The sequence below is a fragment of the Rhodamnia argentea genome, chromosome 7, assembly GCF_020921035.1.
Source record: "Rhodamnia argentea isolate NSW1041297 chromosome 7, ASM2092103v1, whole genome shotgun sequence".
NCBI lineage: Eukaryota > Viridiplantae > Streptophyta > Magnoliopsida > Myrtales > Myrtaceae > Rhodamnia > Rhodamnia argentea.
In genome coordinates this window covers 20668643-20687495 of record NC_063156.1, presented here as the reverse complement: position 1 = coordinate 20687495, position 18853 = coordinate 20668643, and the positions used below count along the sequence as shown (strand labels likewise).

Here is an 18853-nt window from a genome sequence, read left to right as displayed (position 1 = left end):
GAACGGCTTCAATTGCACCTCACGTATCAATCACTCTCACATTATCAGCTCCTTATCTTAAATCGAAGCGACACCACGAGTGACCATTAGATCAAATATCAATTGCCTAAAATCGATCAATAACACTCTTTCTTGATCGCTGTCGATTCGAAATCAAAATCATATAATCAAACCGGCCCTTCGTTCAAAGCCAATCACTAAACCTCAAAGCACAAGTTCAAATCCATGCCTAAAATTTCACAATCCTCATTTGCTTTCTTACGAACTTCATATTATAATCAGAGCTACCAATAAGGATCAACATCTAGAACCTCAAATATACAAACATAGATTCATTCCTAGAATCCTCAAACATCAATCACCTCATTGTGATCTCATAAACCATCACTATCCGAACTTATCATCTAATCCACTCGTTAATCACCATACTATATTCACAAATAACCACAAAAATCATCAATTCCTAAGGCAGTGATCAATGAACCTCTTATCTAACAAGTGTCATGAGCTACTACCAATCCCCTAACAATCACAAAGCACATGTACTTGTAAGTTTTAACGTGTACTTGCATACTAAACACTTCATCCATTAGCACACCTTAATACTTCACTAACCTGCTCTAATACCACCTTAACGGGATGTGACGACCAAGGGCGTCACCTTACTAATCCCGATCTTCTTTAATCCGATATTATACCTATAATAGTAAAAGGCACACGCGAAAGCTTGATTAACTAAAAACAATCAGCATCCATACATGACACAAGTGCATGTAGAAAGAAATGGCAGACACGCCTAATAGGGTATGGCCTTTCATAGGGTTCGCTAACTTGTACCTATCATACAATCACATAATCCACATATCGGAATCTCTAAATACACACACACACACACACACACACACACACACACACACACACACACACACACACACACACACACAAGTTAGTTACATCCCCATTTCATCAAACGAAACCACAAATTACATTGGGAGGATTTCAAAGGAAGAACAACTCTAGAGTACTATCCGTCGTCTCCATCGGCATGCTCCAACGCCACTATCCATGTCCACTACTTCACAAAAGGAAAGCTTATCCGAAAAAAAGGTTACATCAACGACAATAAGCTGTAGGTTCAGCAAATAAACATCTAGCCAAACAATTAGGCGATCCATTCAATCATTCGGATAAGCTAATCATAGCATACCACAAGTCAACAGAATACCCAATAGAATGCAACACAAAATACAAGCACGTAACGTTCACAAAACACAAAAAGAAATATGAACGAACTTGATGAATCTAGTGATTCTTCCTTTCACACCTTAGGCTGAAGCTCATATAATCTCGCTTTCCATCCACGCCGATCTAACGACTTGCTAGGCGATCCGACAATTTCAACCTCCCCCAAGTTAGATAGTAACCATATAACCATCGAACTTACCTCGCTCGAATTCCGAACTCTCACAAATCCTTTCCCCAATCCTCAAGGCCGAACTTCCCCTTATTTGACCCCACTTCAATTCATCAAGAACTATCGAGAACCAAGAGGATCATCTCACATATTCCACTTACTCAAGACCCGGAGATGCCGATTTAAGTAATGGATTGCACATGCAACCTCATCTTCCAAGCCCAAGCCCAAATTGACAATCCAAGACCCATTTCGATTCCTCACGAATCAACGACGATCCAGATGATCCACACACACATTCTGGCGACCCATGACCCAAAGATACCAAGTCAAGCAATGGATCGTACATGAAACACCAATTTCCCCGCCATGCAAGTTTAACCATCCATATGTATACCTAGACATGGCCGGTTCACCGGAACAGGCGATTCGGGCCCGATTCTCCGGCCGATTCCGGTTCTGTTTTTTAATTTTAATTTTTAAAATAACAAATAATAAAATAAACATAATAAATTATAAATTATAAATTATAATCAAATTGTACATTGTAATAAAATATGGGGGGAAAAAAGAGAGAGGAGGAATGGGCTTGAACTTAATGAATTATCATTAAGCGCCTACATATCTTTTTGGGGATAGAAGAATGAAAGCCCATGTAGTTCTTTTACCTTTGATAACCCAAACTTACCTCATCGTCAATCGTCGCTACCCGTGACCGTGGTGTCTCCACAATTTTCACTAAAAAATTTGTGTTTTCGATCCAACTTTTGGTGTCGATATTTAGCTTTCGTGCAATCGTCGACACAAGCTTGAACTTCTACAAACTACGGGCTTAATCTTGAACGGCAAGAGTCCAAAACTAATCCTCCAGCGCTAAATGTTTGTTCAACTACAACCGTTGAAGAAGAGGTTGCTAATATCCGGCGAGCGATGAGGGCGAGAACTGGGTAATCGATTTGGTGACTCTTCCACCACTTTAAAATTTTGAAATCTATACTATGTTCCGCATCACGAAACTCAAATTGGGTGATTAAATATTTTTGTAATTCAGAAATACTACATGTTGCCCCTTTTTATTTTTATTTTTTGCCTACTCTTGAGCATATTGTACCCTCTACTAAGTGAACTACCAGCTTCGCTACGTGAGGTAGTAGATTGTAAAGATCCAGAATCACTTAAACCATATCTACTACAAAATTCTCCATATAATACTATTATAGATTCTTTAACATGTCATTGTATATTTGAAATATCTATTGAATCTTCCAAATGTAAACAATCATGATAATACACATTCAAATAATCTAGTAAACCGTCTAATTTAATACGTGGATCAAAAACAATACCAACTAAATAGATAAGAAGAATTTGGAAATAATAATTTAACCATTTTTCTCGCATTACTAAAATAGTCCGATCTAATTCAGTATCTTTTTCATATTCACTAAAAACGCTACCAATATTAACACACTCTATTAAAAATAAATGCGTAGTATGATAATAAATACCAGATAAAGTATTAGTAACATCATTAAAAATTTTCAAAAAATCTAAATTTTTTTTTGCAAACGTCCCAATATTGTGGAAGTAAAGTAATTTCGCGAATATTTTGTGAAATAAACATACATAATAAATCTTTGTAATCAAAAGTTTGACGAAGCAACTCGTAGGTAGAATTCCAACGAGTCGCAATATCTTTTGGAAACCTTTTTTTCCTTCTCCTATGTTGTTTACAAAATTTTTCCTATGCTTTCATAAAATGTGCACGACTCTATAAAAATTTAATTGCACCCTTTATTGGGGCGAGAGAAGTGTTAAGAGTTTGTAAACCATCTTGTACACATAAATTTAAAACATGACAAGCACATCTAATGTGAAAAAATTATTCGTCAAAAGAGGGTTTGCAAATATTTTCTAATTCGGGAATGGACGCGGTATTTGCGGCGGCATTATCAAAATCAATTGAAAATACTTTATTTATCAAATTATATTCTTCTAAAACTTGCCTAATTATTCTATAAATATTATGAGCCAAATGTTTTTCATAAAAAACTCGAAATGCAATAAGTCTTTTTTGAATGGTCAAGTCGTCACCTATCCAATGACACGTGACACCCATATAAGAATGAATTTATCAAGGATCACTCCAAATATTGCTACCTAAATGCACACGTCCATTAAATTCCGCAAAAAAATTTGCTAAAGGTTTTTTTTCCTTTTTTATAAAAATTAAAAATTTCGCGTTTAAGAGTATTTTTTGGAATAGTCGGTGCTTGCGGAACCAACGCAGTATTTATCAAATATTTCAAATTAAAATTTTCACCAGTAGTAAACGGAGCATGATCAAGGGCAACACATTCAGCTAATGTTTGTTTATAAAGTGTATAAGTGTAATGAAATAAAGGATGATGATTAGGATTGGTGTACCCGGAAATTTGTTGTCGCGTAATGTCGATCCCCGCTTGCGTTGGATGTTTTTTCGTCGGATGCCGACGGAATGTTCCGTAGCCATCTCCTTTCGTAAATTTATACGTTTGCGAACAATATTTACAATTTATATTATACTTACCTTCGCCTTCATCACGTACCTTGTCGAAGTGCAGCCACAAGTCGGATATATTATCTTGGCCCTTCCGTTCCGGCTCATTTGCCGTCGACGTCTTTTAGACACGAGTAGGAGGATGAAGACTTTCTTGTGTTGGGATGTACTCGGCATTCGAAATCGGAATAACGTTGATATTATCGTCGTTGTCTTCTCAACATGCATACTTACGAGGATCATATTCAGGAATGAGATACTCGGAATCTCCCATAGTTGTCTTGCCCTTTCCAGTATTTCTACTTTCACTTGCCATTTTTGAGAGAATTGATCGGAAATCCGATTGAGAGAGAATTGAGGCGGGATTGAGAGAATTGAGCGGATTGAGAGAATTTGAAAGAATTGTCGAGATGATTTGTGAGAAAAATGAAAGGAAGAGGATAGGTATTTATAGAGAAGAATTAAAAACAAATCAATTTTTTTTTTAAAGAAGCAACGGCTCTTTGGGCCATTGCCCAAAGAGTTGTTGCTCTTTTTTTGGTGGGCCGGGGGGCCTGGGCAAAGAGCCATGGGCTCTTTGCCCCACCGACCCGTCCCGATTCGAGGCTTTTTTTTTAATATAATAAATGGGTCGGAACCGTGGGCCCGGTTCCGGGCCCCGGTTCCAATGTGGCCATGTCTACGTATACCCATTTCCAAAACCAACGTTCGCGCTAAACAAACAGTAAATGGATAGTCTAGTGATAAGGATAGATATCTACTTGCCTCAAGTTGCTGCACGAAGAAAACGGAACTCGATTCGCCAAAGAAACGAGCTTGAACGACCCTTTTTCCTCCTAAGCACCTCGTAGTTCAAGTGTGGTCAAACAGCGAGACGGGCATACGAAGGGGTTGAGGTCGAGGCTTGTGAGCTCGTGGATTGCCGGCGTTGACTTGAGGAATTTCTGGTGCAAGAACAAGAGGGAGAAGGCGGAACAAATGAGGGAGCTACGTAGGGGGGGGGCTGTCCACGAGAGAGAGAGAGAGAGAGAGAGAGAGAGAGGCCATCATAGTGGGGGTGAGATGTATAGGTCGGTGGCTTAGGGGTTGAGGTGGTGGCTTTGAGCTCAAATCGAGAACCGATTTCGCTCCAAACCGATATCGAATACCAACGCTCCATCAAGTAAATCACAAATGGTCCTAATAAACTGACCATGCCCAACTATGATATCGCACTTTATAATCTACCGCACCAAAATATTAAATCCCCAAGTACACATTTGCCACTAATCCAAGCCCAACATTACTTATTCCACTAATAATTCCATTTGACGAAAAAATCATGTCTTCACATCCGAGGCCAGCAAGGGGAGCCTTGGCCTCGTCTGAGGCCGAGCATTGCCGGATCTGGAGAGGTGAAGCTCGGCCCTGAGCTCACCCGTCCTCGCCTCACTAGCTATAGTGACGCTCGGCCTTGCTTGAGGCCGGTGAGGCGAACCTCGACCTTGCTCGAGGTTGAGCATTGTTGGATCTCGCGAGGTGAGGCTTGTCGGAATCTGGTGAGCTCGAGTCTTGGCTGCGGCCGGCGGCCAACCGAAGCGTAATGGGAAAAAATAAAAAGAAAAGAGATAAAATAAAAATTATTAAAAACTTTATTTTTTAATGCAAAAAAATTAAAAATAATAATAGAAAATCATTAAGAGGAGTGCATAGAGGAAATTGATTTTCCTTGTCGGACTACAGAGAAAATCTTTCAGTATTTTTTCAGGTTTCAGCCAACTATCGAAAAATAGTGTTATTTTCTCGAAAAAATACTTGATTTTCCGTGAAACGAACGGAACCTAAGTGACAAGGCAAGTTCCTAATCAACATTTGAATTATTATGTTGTATTCAACGATGAATTAAATCTTACCACAATTAGCGATACACTAATTTCATAAAATCGACCATAGCATATTTCGAGTTGTTCTTACATAGATAGAAGCTCATTTCATCGCACCTTTGACAATTGAAGAAATTGTCCGATAAGTCATAAATCTATCATATGAAAGCTAATTCAGTGTGAAACCTTTCGATTTTGTCAATTTAGTCCCCAATCTTTACGCGAAATTTCAATTTAATCTTTTTGGTCAATTTTTACCCGACATCATTGACGTAGCAGTGTGCCACGTCGGATGATTCCCAATGACCGGACCGCCACGTTGGCCGGAAGTACCGCATCGAAATTTCACGCGAGGGTCTAACACTAAATTGGCAAGATTGAAAAGTTCACTACTAACTTGGTATCCCGTGTAATAAGTTTAGGGCGGGTCGGATAATTTCTCCTCTCCCTTTGATGGTGCATAGGAAAAAGCTTGTTTTCAGTGTGAACAAAGCTATGGAAATGGTCTTTATCTAACTAACGTCGGTATATAATCAATTGCGAGTGGGGCGGGGTAAGAAAATAAACACAAGGACTTTGTCAAAACTTCGAGAATGTCTCAACGATCACAAATTCCACATCGTCGGTCAACGGGTCAAAACCTCCGCAAAATCCCCCGCGTTACCCATTGGCCTTCCCTGCAAATTAAACTCTTTTCATAAAATTTTAGACGAGGTCATGCATTCCCATTCTTACGTCCGTGATATGACCTGCCAAGGAAAAGAACATATCTGATTTGGACGTAAGTATTACGTGAACAATGATTTCCCGCATCTTAATTTGATTCCTAGTCTTGCCTAATCCAAATCAAGGATGATTACGTATAATAAGGTTTGGGTTAACACACGTTATCCCAATTGCTTGACTTTGACCCCCTTACATAATGATTACGGTAATGGGTACCGGCAAATGCGAAATTAAACATAAATCGAAAAGAATACATTTATTTTTTAAGTCATATTCGAAAAGAATTTGAAGTGCATAGCATTGCGATGGCACGAATTCATAATCCAAATTTGACCCGTGACTAAGAATCGCCCGGCTTCACTTTCATTGCAGAACTTTCTTTCGATACGATACAAATAAATGAGGAAAATATGAAGGACCGGTAAAGTCAAGAGGTCGGTTTGATAGAAATATACTGACTTTTGCTCTGACGTTTAGGAGATAATTCGATCCATAAAACGGGGTCATTTCCTTTAACATCACGTATGGCGACAAAGGTAACAAAGGCCAGAATTTTCCTATGCATGTGCCCTTTTTTTTGTGGGGGCGCAGTTGTAGTAAAATAAAAGGTTTACTCTCTCTTTTTGATATTAGACCATTTACAAAGGGCCGAGTAGGAATTAGACCAAAGTTCCGATCCCAAAGACGAAAGCCCGAATCGCAAATTGATTCAAAAAGAGCGCGCACAACGCTGACCGTCCGATCATTCTGTGTACCGTCGATTCAACTCCCCAATGGCGGGTCGTTGCTCCGAATTCTCCTTCTGCTGCTTCGCGCCACGTCGCCGACCACCCGCCAGCTTTGAATCGCCTCCGTCCTCGGCCGATCTCCGCCGTAACGACCGCCCTCCCTTCCTTCACGTTCACCGATTCTTCATTTCGTGTTTGACTTTTCTTTTTTTTTTGGGAAAGAAAACTAATATGCGCGAAGAGATATTTTGAGCAGAGAACGGGGGCGAAGGCGAGCGGGAATCATGCCCGAGCTTCACCGAGTTCCGCTTCGAGCAACTCGAAGCCGCGACGTGCGGATTCTCTCGGGAGAACATCTTGTCGGACCCCGACCGCGCGGGCCTCGGAGTCCCGAGCGACGTCGTCTACAGAGGCGAGCTCGAGGATGGCCGCTCGATCGCCGTCAAGCGCTACGAGAGGGGCGCTTGGCCCGATCCTCAGTATTTCCTCGTGCGTTGACTGTTTGAACTCGGCGCCCTGTTAGATGTTTCTGTTTAGTTTTTAGTTGGGTTCGTTTAGGGCAGTGATCGATCAGCGCCGCTCTGAATTTGGAGGTGATTTTCGTAGGAGGAGGCGAAATCGGTTGGGAGTTTGAGGAGCGAGCGTCTGGCGAATCTGATAGGATGCTGCTGCGAAGGCGATGAGAGATTGCTGGTGGCTGATTTCATGCCCAATGAGACGCTTGCCAAGCATCTTTTCCTCTGTGAGTCTTTTTTACTTTCCTTCTGCTTTAATACTCAATCCTGATGTTCGGCATATTTGAAATTTCTCGTTAGGTAATGGAGTCAAAGTTGAAACTAGGTCATGTGTTCAACTCAATGCTAATTTAGCTTAAAGAGAAGTAATTGACTGCGGATGTCTATGTGAAGTTGAGGTTGCCCGTGATATCTCTTAGTATCAAGTTATACATGCGGTTCGGCGTATGTTGCTGGCATAGGATTGCGATATTAGTCTGAAAAACAATGTCATGTAATAAAGAAGAAACACGGTTGCAGTTGAATTGCTAGTGCTGTTCTTCAAGCAAAGTCATTAGCTTGAACACAACTGTTTGTCTTGGTTTCTGTTTGAATCTACAAGTTTGTTGATGTTCTAGGGAAGACCTCGCCAATGAAATGGGCAATGAGACTGCGGGTAGCATATTATTTGGCCCAAGCGTTAGAGTACTGTAGCAGCAAAGGGAAGCCATTGTACCATGATTTGCATGCATACAGGGTCTTGTTTGATCAGGTACTTGTATTTATGCAGCTTTGCCTCAGTGTCATGCATTAAATTCTCTTCTAAATGGCTTGATCTAATAATGGCAGGATGGCAATCCCAGGTTGTCCTGTTTCGGCCTTGCGAAGAACAATGTAGATTGGAGGAAGAACCGCACTAAATTAGCTTTTCCACCCCCAGAATATTTCAAAACAGGTGGATACCCGACACACAAGTATCTGAGTTGTGTTACCATTCATTGTGCTATTATTGGGCAGGTGATACACATTGGTGGACTACAAACATGATCTAAATCTTTTCTTAGCAATTAAGAATTATATGTTTCATTCGTCTCTTCATTTGTCATGGTGTGGCACTTTATAATGCTGCATAAGCATTGATTAAAGAGAAGATACAATATGGAAATTCTTTGGTGAGAGAGTAGTTGCTTTTTAGTTTATGGCAATTTGTCTATGTGGAGTGTCTTCGTCTAGAGCCTAGAGATGATTGAGGTAGAAGATCTCTGCAAAACTGCTTAGGCAATAACTGTGTTGCCAGTTTTAAAACTTTTGGGTTCCAATCTGGAAAAATTTATCTCTCGTTTCCAAAATACAAAATGAGAGCAATACTTGCTTAGAAATTTGAATTTGATTATGCTGATTGTACTATACGTATAGTTCAACAACTGGAGCTTCTTTTAGATGCAAATTATCAGTGCTAATTTTGTATAATTCATCATAGCATTCATATGACACCCCATGGATTTTGAGACAGAATAGTCTTCAAGCTTTCGGATCTTCTTTCCCTTTTTCACAAAACACAGTTTACATGGAGGGCACCAATCAACTGTGTGCCAACACAATTAGATATGCTTCCAACAATTGGGCAGATAGTATTGGTAACTGGAACTTTACTTGGTATCTGTTTTTTGTTAAGTCATCTTGGAAAGCGTTAATCCTGAAAATATGGAAGCACTTACGCTTTATATCTTTGGTTTGTCCTAAAATTGATATGGTACTGCACAAGTAATGTCTACAGGTCTTAACAATACGCAAACAGCTGTGACCTTGATGTGTAAAATATTAACAAAGAGCGAAATATTACTGCCAATCTTGACTGGTCTAAATTTGCTTGTAATTATCTCCATATCAGGATTTGCTAGGAAACAATTTTGAAATTTGTGCGCTTGTTTGTGAAATGGATCTAAGTTATAAATACTAGAAAATGACCTTATTTTGGCAGGTACTATGGGGGCAACAAGTGCGATTTACAGTTTTGGTACCATGTTGCTCGATCTACTTAGTGGCAAAAACACTCCCCCCGCACATGTATGTCTCATTCAGATATTTCAAGTGCAACTGGAAATTTGTACTACTCTGCACACTTTGTATTTGGTAAAGAATTTACCTTATATAAGCAATCGTTAAGAATCACTCTTAATCAGAAGATTGCAGAATTAAACTTATTCATTGGAACTCAGCCTCAACAATTCTCAAGATTCAAGACAGGTATACCTATACCTGCATTTGTACTATACATAAGGTTTGTGTCTGTTATGGTATAATCTAAACCAAGTACTACATGACTAAAATATACAAACTACAGACACCTATAGCAACAAATACATGGCCCCCACGTGATGTAGGCTTCCCTTATACACATATATGCATAGTTAATGAACACACATGTTTAGCTTTACCTCTGCATAAGCACTGAAATAAAGGACAATGCGTAGTCCTTCACCTAGGATGCAAAATTGAGGATTCAACCCAGATTTATTTCTCACCCTTATCAAATAAAGCAGCTGCTTCAGCCAATTAGAGGATCAGTTGTATTCGAAATATTAAAATGCTATGCCTATGTAATGCCAAGAAAGCCTAATCTGTAAGATTCGGTCACTTATCATGGCTAGCAAATGATGGAGTTAGAAGTGTGATGTTGTTTGAATTGGAGTATCTAGAATTCAAAAAATTAATAATATGAATATCTTCTTTAAGCTTTGATAGAGTAACTATGGTCCTACCACAGTGTCTTTGTGAGCTTTCTTTTGAATAGGATCTCCAATTATACCAGCCACAATGAGCTACTATGCTTGTTTCTTCAAGGAACCATTTGTGTATCCTACTATCAAGTGAGAAGTTGCCATGATAGATATAGCTATGACGATGCAATAAAAATACTGGCTTAATTAGCTTTTCTGCATGGTAGACAATCTAGTTCCTCTCCGCTATTTATGCCAATCAATATGCTTTTTACATTGTTGCCCCATTTATGGCAGCTTTATCTTTTTGAAGAGGTAGTCTATCTAATAAGATATCAGAGTAGAAGTCAGGAGCGATCCTGGGGCTCATTATCTTAAAACATTTCCTTTATTCTTATGTCTCAAGTGTAAGGCTTGGTTTATATGCTCAGGGAAGTGTTAAATGATAAGGGTTTTGTTAACGAGGCACTATCAAATAAGGAAACTTTATAGTTTCCAATGCTTACCCTTGTGTTATGCAAATCAGTGTTGTGAAAATTGAATATTCAAAATAAAATTATACCTAACAAATGCTTCTGGGACACTCATTGAAAACACTCAAATAATTAAAGAACGATTTGCTTGACAATTTAAATGACCACGCTTTCCCTTGTTTCACTTTTCAGGCACTTGACCAAATACGAAGCAAGAATTTCTCAATGTTAATGGATTCTGCTTTGGAGGGTCAATTTTTGAGCTCAGATGCTATTGAGTTGTTTCGCTTAGCTTCCCGTTGTTTGCAGGATGAAGCTGGCGAGAGGCCAAATGCTAAGTCACTTGTTACGATTCTCAGATCACTACAGAAAGAAGCAGAGGTGTGCAGAATAGTTCATGCTCTTCTTTCTCTTATCAGGGTTCTTAACATATAAAATGCCACACTTAAACTTTTAAAGATGTTTGGCAGTTGAGGCATTCATCTGCTCATAATTCTCCTTTTATCTGTACTTTATCCACAAACATCAGCTGGGCTATCCCTTCATGCATAACTCTTCTTATGTCGTCATGAACACAGCTCTCTTTCATGACCCACATGAACTTCTTAGCAGGACCAAATTTCTGCTCAACCTGATATGTACATTAATTGAACAATGTAGGTGTTCAAATTCTACAAATCATTCTTGGATTATGGTTTTTTGCTTTGTTTAGGCCAAGGTGCTTTGTACTTGTTTCTTAGTACCATGCCTTTCTAAATGGTTTCAACTTACAATTATGTTGCTTGCAGTAGATACTACACTGTTGACCAGATGAACTTCTTTGAAGGAGTTACTTATTGATCAGTGAAAAGCAGGTTCCGTCACATGTTCTGCTGGGTATCAAAGAGGATGTCTCCACGGCAGAAGCACTTCTTCGAACACCCTTAGGACAAGCTTGTTCGAGAATGGATCTCACTACCATTCATGAGATCCTAGAGACGAATGGATACAAGGGTGATGAGGGAATTGGCACTGAGGTCTGTCTTTATGCTTTCATACTTCTAATATTTTCTAGATGGAGTAAAGTCGTATCATAGTTAATTTGTCCACGGGGATCAATGTACCTATAATTTGTCTTTGAAAGGTAAGAAGACAGGAATTGAGCTCAAAGTATCCTACTTAACTTTGATAAGGAATCTTGCCCTAAAAACCGAATTTCATAGTGAGAGGGAATCCTCTGTTTTGCTCTTACCTGCCACAAATGTGTTTTCGAAGAACATTGTTACTAATAAGGACTTCAATGGAGTTAGAACCAGCAAAGCAGAGGGAAAGGAGAAATACGTAAACAGGTCTTTGATACTGAACTGAACAAAACTGAATTTTGATTATTCGATTCAATTTGGTTCCAAGAGAACTAGACCAAATTGGCACACTTTTCTTTCAAAAAATTGTTTCTATTGAACTTTCATAATTCCTATTAGTCCTAGGACAGTAACAGATATAGTTGGACAGTGGCGAACGGCCAAGTAACAAAAGAACAGCAACAAATGTCAAGCTGGCAACAGAAAAACTTCAAAAAGTAGGCAAAAATTTAAAAAGTGGTCATGAAGAGGCTAGAACGGTGGATCTTTTAACTGATAAATTGCCACAGTTCTCCTTTAGATCCTAACTTGATTAACTTTGGAAAACCTTTTAAACATCCACCTTCACACCAAAGAAACATGTGAAGGCAAATAGAAAAGTTTAGTTTCTTGGCAGCTTGGATATCCTTCGCAAATAATAAGATTGTACCAGATAGGATGGCCATGAACTGGTTCGGTTTGGTTTGTGAACTGAATTTTTTTGTCCTCTCTGAATTGAACGGAATTGAAATGAAACTTTTAGTTCGGTTCAGTGGTCAAACCATATGATCCCAACCCTAAGTGAGTAAATACAAAACCTCTCTCTTCATCCCTTTGTTCTGAGATGCAATTGATGGTTAATAAATTTCTGAACAACAAGAGTTCCTTTCGGGATAAGGAAGGTGCTATTAGGTTTGGATGTCAAAGTGATCTTCTATTAAGTGAGCTGCATTTAGAGCTACTATTGGACTCCGAAGGTACGTGCTGAAGTCAATTGTTGCTCAGAAAACTGGTGCAAATGTATTTGTTTTTTTTTTTTTTAAGTTTTCCCTCCTTTCATAGGCGATAAGTTCGTCAATATGCATCTGACTGTCAAAGTAATCGGCTGTTGGAAATTCAATTGTTCGATTACCAAGTAGAAGCGAAATTTATTTCTTCCTGCATGTTGATGTTATCCCTTAATTAAAACCACAGAAATGTTCTTTCGTTCATCATGATCTGTCTCTAACACCTTTCAAATGATTATCCCATTGCAGTTGTCCTTCCAGATGTGGACTCATAAAATGCGGGAGACCTTGAATTCTAAGACGCGTGGAGATGCTTGTTTTAAAGCTAAAGAATTTGCAGTTGCCATCGATTGCTATACACAAGTGAGTCTTGTATTAAGTTGGCGTAGCTTCACGAACGTGTGACAACTGGGAATTATCTACTTGTAATGCATACTTACCCCAGTGTTAGATTCTTGTAGATTCATACAAAGAACATACGTTGTTCAGATCCTCTTGCATAGGCCAACGCTATCTAAAAGTTCTGAAACAAGAAATTGATTAGATACTATCTAATTTATGTGAGTAGCGTGCTTTCCCATAAATAAATAAAAAATGTGAGTAGGGTGCAATTTGCGTAATGGTAGAAGGCTAAATTTCTAGTTACGGAAGGTGTAGTCTAGTCTAATGTGTAGGGGCATTTATGGGTTCCTAGTTCCTCCGAATGTCGACAGAAGGAAGTTTCAACGTCTCTTATTGTGTTTTCATGCAGTTCATTGGGGGCGGTTTGATGGCGTCGCCCACGGTCTACGCGAGACGATGTTTCTCTTACATGATGAATGACATGCCAAAAGAAGCTCTTGGCGATGCCGTGCAAGCCCTGGTGATTTTCCCCGATTGGCCGACAGCTTTGTACCTTCAAGCTGTCTGCCTGTTGAGCCTTGGCTTGGAAGCTCAGGCCAACCGGTGTCTTAGAGATGGTGCAAGTTTAGAAGCCAAAACAAATAGACATTGAAAAGCATATGTTCTTCGTGTGTTTTAGTTAGTGCTTATTTTGCGTTTCTTCTTTGTCTGTAATAGAGTTCACATCAATCAAAGTCCCTGTGAACTGAGTCATCTGACAAAGATGGTAGGCTTGATCCCTTTCATGTTTGTGATTTGTAATGTTGAATTGAATTAATCGATTTCAAATGACAAACTTGGAAAATGATACAAAATGCCACTACCGCTTAAAATCAGATCTATCGGGTGCTTCGAGAACACTAGATCCTCCTTTCTCTTACTCGTACCAGAAATAGAGTCAAAATACAGGAGCACACAAACTCGGGTTGCGGAGAAAAAGAACATAATAACACAAGATCACCTGCTCTGCAGAATGTTTTGTGGAGATATTATCTTATTTACAACTCCACCCAAGACTCAAATTGGGTTGACAGCGGAAGTAGATCAAGTTCGTACCCTGATGATTATGAACCTATATATTCTGGGGGAATGGTTGCATGGACGAATAAGTCGGACAATGACAATTACGAAAAAGCACATGAAATCACACGATGACCCACGTAAACACCGAGAAGCTCATGGCTAACCTATACTCAAGCACCAACTACCTTGAAACGCGCCCTGCAGGCTCTTTTTACAACTCACTCAATCTCTTTCTCCCTTTTCTTTGTACTATGTCCTTGAAAGAACCAGATACATAAATTCACGAGGATGGCATTCTGAAGTGGAAGAGCCATGATATGACAAATGCAAATACCATGCAAGCGAGCAGAAAATTTAGCAGTCGATGGCCATGCCAGAAGCTTTGGGTTTCAGAAGGAGGTATCGGGGCCAAGACTGCAGATGTAGCTGTGGCACTATGGGTTTCATTCGACTGCTCTGTCATCTCTATCTCACTTGCACCAGACACATTACGTGCAACCGACTGGCAGATCTCACAGGTCCTGTAATACGCAGAATGAGATTGAATGTAAAGGCAAGTAAAGAGCAAAAATTGCGCAGGCAGAGAAACGGCCCTTGGAGTTTGGAAAAAGAGTTATCAAGCATAATGACAGTGCAGTAGAATCATAAACTTCGAGTAATGCAATCAGAACAAATAATTAGAATCAGAACAACAGTTTACCACAGGCCAACGGATAAGCCAAGTAGACATTTGATGTTTCAAGACAATAGAGGTTCTTGTAATACACACTATTACATGAAGAGACAGTAGAGACAACTGTCAGTTTCTGATCGTGTCCAAACAATGGTTGAGGTTGGCTTAAGAAATGGCACACCAAGGCTGTCATAATACAGAACATCATATAGAAGAGACAATAGAGAATTGAAAGTTTCTGATAGCGTGAGCCAAAGAACAAACTAGGTTGGCTTCGGAAATGCCATACCAACACCGCAAGATCCTTGCAATGCATTTGTCGACATGACACACTAACAAGTCAGCTCTTGTGGATTCTACTATGGTACAATGGCCTAGGCTTGCTTTGAGAGATAAAAAGGTGCAAAAACAGAAAAAATCTTACTGTTTCAGCCCTAATGAACCTGATCTCAGATTGCCTAAAGGACATTATGCATCAAACAGATTGATCTGATTCAGCATGTCAATGCGGGCAGGGTAAGAGAGAGAAATTGGCCAAAGGAAAAAGTAAGGATAAAATACACTTCAGTTTTCTTTCTGAAGCTCAACGTAGATCAGCTCTCAGATTGTTTCTACCCTTCTCTTTTATAAATAGGCTCTAGCATTCTTCTATCTTGTCCCTCCCTTTTCCCTTTTCCATCAACTTTGCTGTGCCGATACCAGTACTTAGTGAAACCTTGACTGGTGTCTTTTCACGAGTAAAAGGAATTTCTGCAACAAACAGGTGATGATTCCTTTCCTTTTCAGTGCTACACATAGCCTAGTCTGGACCACTCCCGTTATAGTACGAAAATGGAATGAGGAGCATCGTTCAAAAACATTATGACATGAGCAGCTGCTTCAGATTGTTAAGTGGGAATGGTATAAAAGAAGTAGCTAAACTTTGTAAGTGCATTAGAAGTCCTAAAATGTCTCTGTGGAGTGCAGTTCAATCCTAAAAGTTTTCAACGAACAAATTAAGTCTTAAAACTTTGAACAAAATTTCAATCAAGTCCTGCTGTAGAAACTTTGACGGAAATTCTATAGGTGGTGGCTATGCCATTCACAACGACGTGGCACCGCCATGTAGGATTTCCATAAATTTGATAGACAAAGTTAAACAGGAGGACTAGTTTGATCATTCTTCTAAACTTTTAGGACTAAGATCGCTCCATCAGAAAACTGAGACTGAGTTGCACACAAGTTTTCAGATTTGCCATGCACTTATACCTGTTTTTTTTTTTTTTTTCAGTCATGGTAAAATTATTTCAATAAACTAGATAGAAGCATTATGGATAGGGAACTAAAGCACAAGAGGTCATGGGGTTCTCTGCAGACATTCAAGAATGCCAACTTCTATCAGGAACTGCCTACAGAAACATACATCAAACTTCTGCAGTTCGAGCAAGTTCCAAGGCGAGAAGCTGAGAAGAGTAAGACATAAGAACATGGAATTTTTTTCTTGCAAGTTAAGATAATAAAACCGCGCTATATTTAAAAAAAAATTGAAAAAAGCTGCTATGAGATGCAAAGACAAACGCAAATAATTTGCCAGAGAATGAATATGGACAACTAGGAATCAGCCGCCCTCGTAGTTAAAAGCAGACGGCCACAAGAAAGAGGCAACAGTGGAGATTCCAACTCAATTCAGGAAAAAGAGACAAGGCAACAAGGAATCATCAGCCCAGATGGACACACTTCATCACGCTTCTCTCTCTCCCTTTCTCTCTCTCTCTAACTTTACCAGAACCAGCTCTAATCTCATTTCACCTCCCCTTTAATATCGACTTTGCGTCTAAGCTCATCAACCTGCCACAAAGTATCTGCATTTAATCCACACTAATTCTTCCAGGATGAATACTCACACTTCAAATATAGTAAATCATAAATTGTCGGAAACTAGCGTCAACTGACAAAACAGAGACTCATCATCTGGAACCAAACCAAATCCGTGTGCAGTTTTGTGCATGCCCAAACGACATCAATAAAAGCCTCACGGAAGTTTACGGAAATTGAAGGAACCAGACGATAAGTGTGAATTGGGTATTGTGACTCACTTGTTGCCCTTGATCTTGAACCACGTCTCGGCACAGTTCTTGTGCGCAGTAGCCAAATCGTCCTTGCAAGCACAACCCAATTCGATGGCGACACCGGACTCGTGGCTGTTGCTCTCCAAACCCAAGTGGCAAATCCTGCAATCCCTCTCCTCCTTCCCCAAATGTACATTCGCTTCTCTCTCCACCACCTCGATCTCCACCGACCGCTCCGACCCGGAGGATGGGCCCCCCGCTCCCGAGGCCGTCGCCTCGCGATCTGAGGCGCAGGCAAAGCTGTACTCGTCGTAGGACCCGCCGGCGGTGGAGTAGAACTGGGAGCGGCGTGAGCCGGAGCCGGAGCCGTCGCCATCCTCGGCGTCTGAGAAGCACGCGCTCTCGTCGTCTTCGGCGCTCGAGCCACTGCGACGACGACACCCCTGTTCCAAATCGTCGTGGGAAATATCTCGGTTCCTCATTTTTCTTTTTCTTAAGAACCCAGAAGCGAGGAAGCGGATTATGAGCTCCGACGAAGCATCGCAAGGCTTAAAACTCGAAGCTTTAGCAGTTGCCGCGCCCGAGCAGATTCCGGGGTTTGGTCCAAGATAGATTAGATTTTCCTTTTTATTGATGTTTGTTCGGCGGAGACTAGGACATCTGACATTGTAGGACTTTTTACAGCGAGTGAAGTTGCAGAATTTACAAGCCCAACTCAGCGAGAAGATGGTGGAAAGAAGAAGTAAACGGAGCTAATTCAGACGAGAACTGTTTGATGAAGACGGAGGGTGGGTGTCTGAAGAAAGAGACTCTGGTCTGGTCTTAGAGAGAGAGAGAGAGAGAGAGAGACGCATGTCTCTGTCTAATTGCAGATCGGAGATGAGAGAGACTTTTATGTGAACGGGAACAACTGGAGACTGCAGAACCCATCAACATCAACGAGCTCTGGGGTTCACTCCGCAGAGGTTCTGAGGAGACGAGACTGTTTCTGCGTATCGTGAAGCGGCAGGTTGGGACCGTATCATGAGCCCGACAGGGGACGTTCGATGGATCATTCGGCGTACACCCTGGGGAGAAATTACACAAAAGGGAAAATCACGGAAGACATTTTTGCACTTTTGCCCCCATTTTGGTCACCATTCGAAAACAATTTTCTCATCTTTCCATCCGAAAATACGACCCTCCCATGCTTAAATCTCATAGAGAGAAGATTCTTGACTCGCACCATATCGCTATTTTTTTTTTTTTTTTTTGAGCAATGGGCACGGGGCTCGCGATCTCACTGCCTCTCTATGCTCGGCTCGGGGATTTCGGCGAGGCAGGGACGATAATAAGCCTTTCCCACCCTGTTTACATGTAATTTTTTTTTTAAACTGTATTTTAGATACTTATGTGATTAATGTGAATGGTAATTATAAATAATATATTGATATAGATTAGCAATATAGCTCGTGATATCGGAATTATCCATTTAAAATTACAATTGAATCTTTTCATATCTAAAGTGCATTTCATGCAACTTTATGATTAATTTGTATGTTACAATAAAATGTACTTTCCAAGGCCTAAATTGGCATATCTCTAGCATTGGTTTATCTGTAACTATACTACCATGAAGGAAAGAAGGATTTCTACCTTTATGAAGAAAAAATCACTGAAATTCCA

The 18853-nt window shown here is 40.1% G+C and overlaps 2 protein-coding genes across 2 annotated transcripts; one reads left to right on the top strand and one right to left on the bottom strand.

Annotated features, from left to right (window-relative positions):
- The first annotated feature begins 7194 nt into the window (after positions 1-7194).
- LOC115734810 (serine/threonine-protein kinase BSK6-like) lies at positions 7195-14188 on the top strand. The gene is made up of 10 exons (XM_048281713.1): positions 7195-7414; positions 7526-7758; positions 7876-8011; positions 8402-8535; positions 8613-8718; positions 9745-9830; positions 11149-11337; positions 11811-11972; positions 13313-13426; positions 13815-14188. Exons 1-10 carry the CDS (start codon positions 7315-7317, stop codon positions 14055-14057), a joined length of 1503 nt encoding a protein of 500 aa, XP_048137670.1. The 5' UTR covers positions 7195-7314; the 3' UTR covers positions 14058-14188.
- Positions 14189-14294: 106 nt separating this feature from the next.
- On the bottom strand, positions 14295-18305 carry LOC115734809. The gene is made up of 2 exons (XM_030665746.2): positions 17216-18305; positions 14295-14988 (listed from the first exon to the last, which is right to left on the bottom strand). The coding sequence occupies exons 1-2, from the start codon at positions 17668-17670 to the stop codon at positions 14748-14750; spliced, it is 696 nt and encodes a 231-aa protein (XP_030521606.1). The 5' UTR covers positions 17671-18305; the 3' UTR covers positions 14295-14747.
- Between the last annotated feature and the right edge of the window lie 548 nt (positions 18306-18853).

Excerpts from the sequence above, each read along its gene's own strand:
- LOC115734810 (XM_048281713.1), top strand. The coding sequence starts at position 7,315 with ATGGCGGGTCGTTGCTCCGAATTCTCCTTCTGCTGCTTCGCGCCACGT. Across the intron at positions 8,719-9,744 it reads CCCAGAATATTTCAAAACAG|GTACTATGGGGGCAACAAGT; the intron begins GTGGATACCCGA and ends TTATTTTGGCAG. Across the intron at positions 13,427-13,814 it reads CCATCGATTGCTATACACAA|TTCATTGGGGGCGGTTTGAT; the intron begins GTGAGTCTTGTA and ends GTTTTCATGCAG.
- LOC115734809 (XM_030665746.2), bottom strand. The coding sequence starts at position 17,670 with ATGAGGAACCGAGATATTTCCCACGACGATTTGGAACAGGGGTGTCGT. Across the intron at positions 14,989-17,215 it reads TTCAAGATCAAGGGCAACAA|GACCTGTGAGATCTGCCAGT; the intron begins GTGAGTCACAAT and ends TGCGTATTACAG.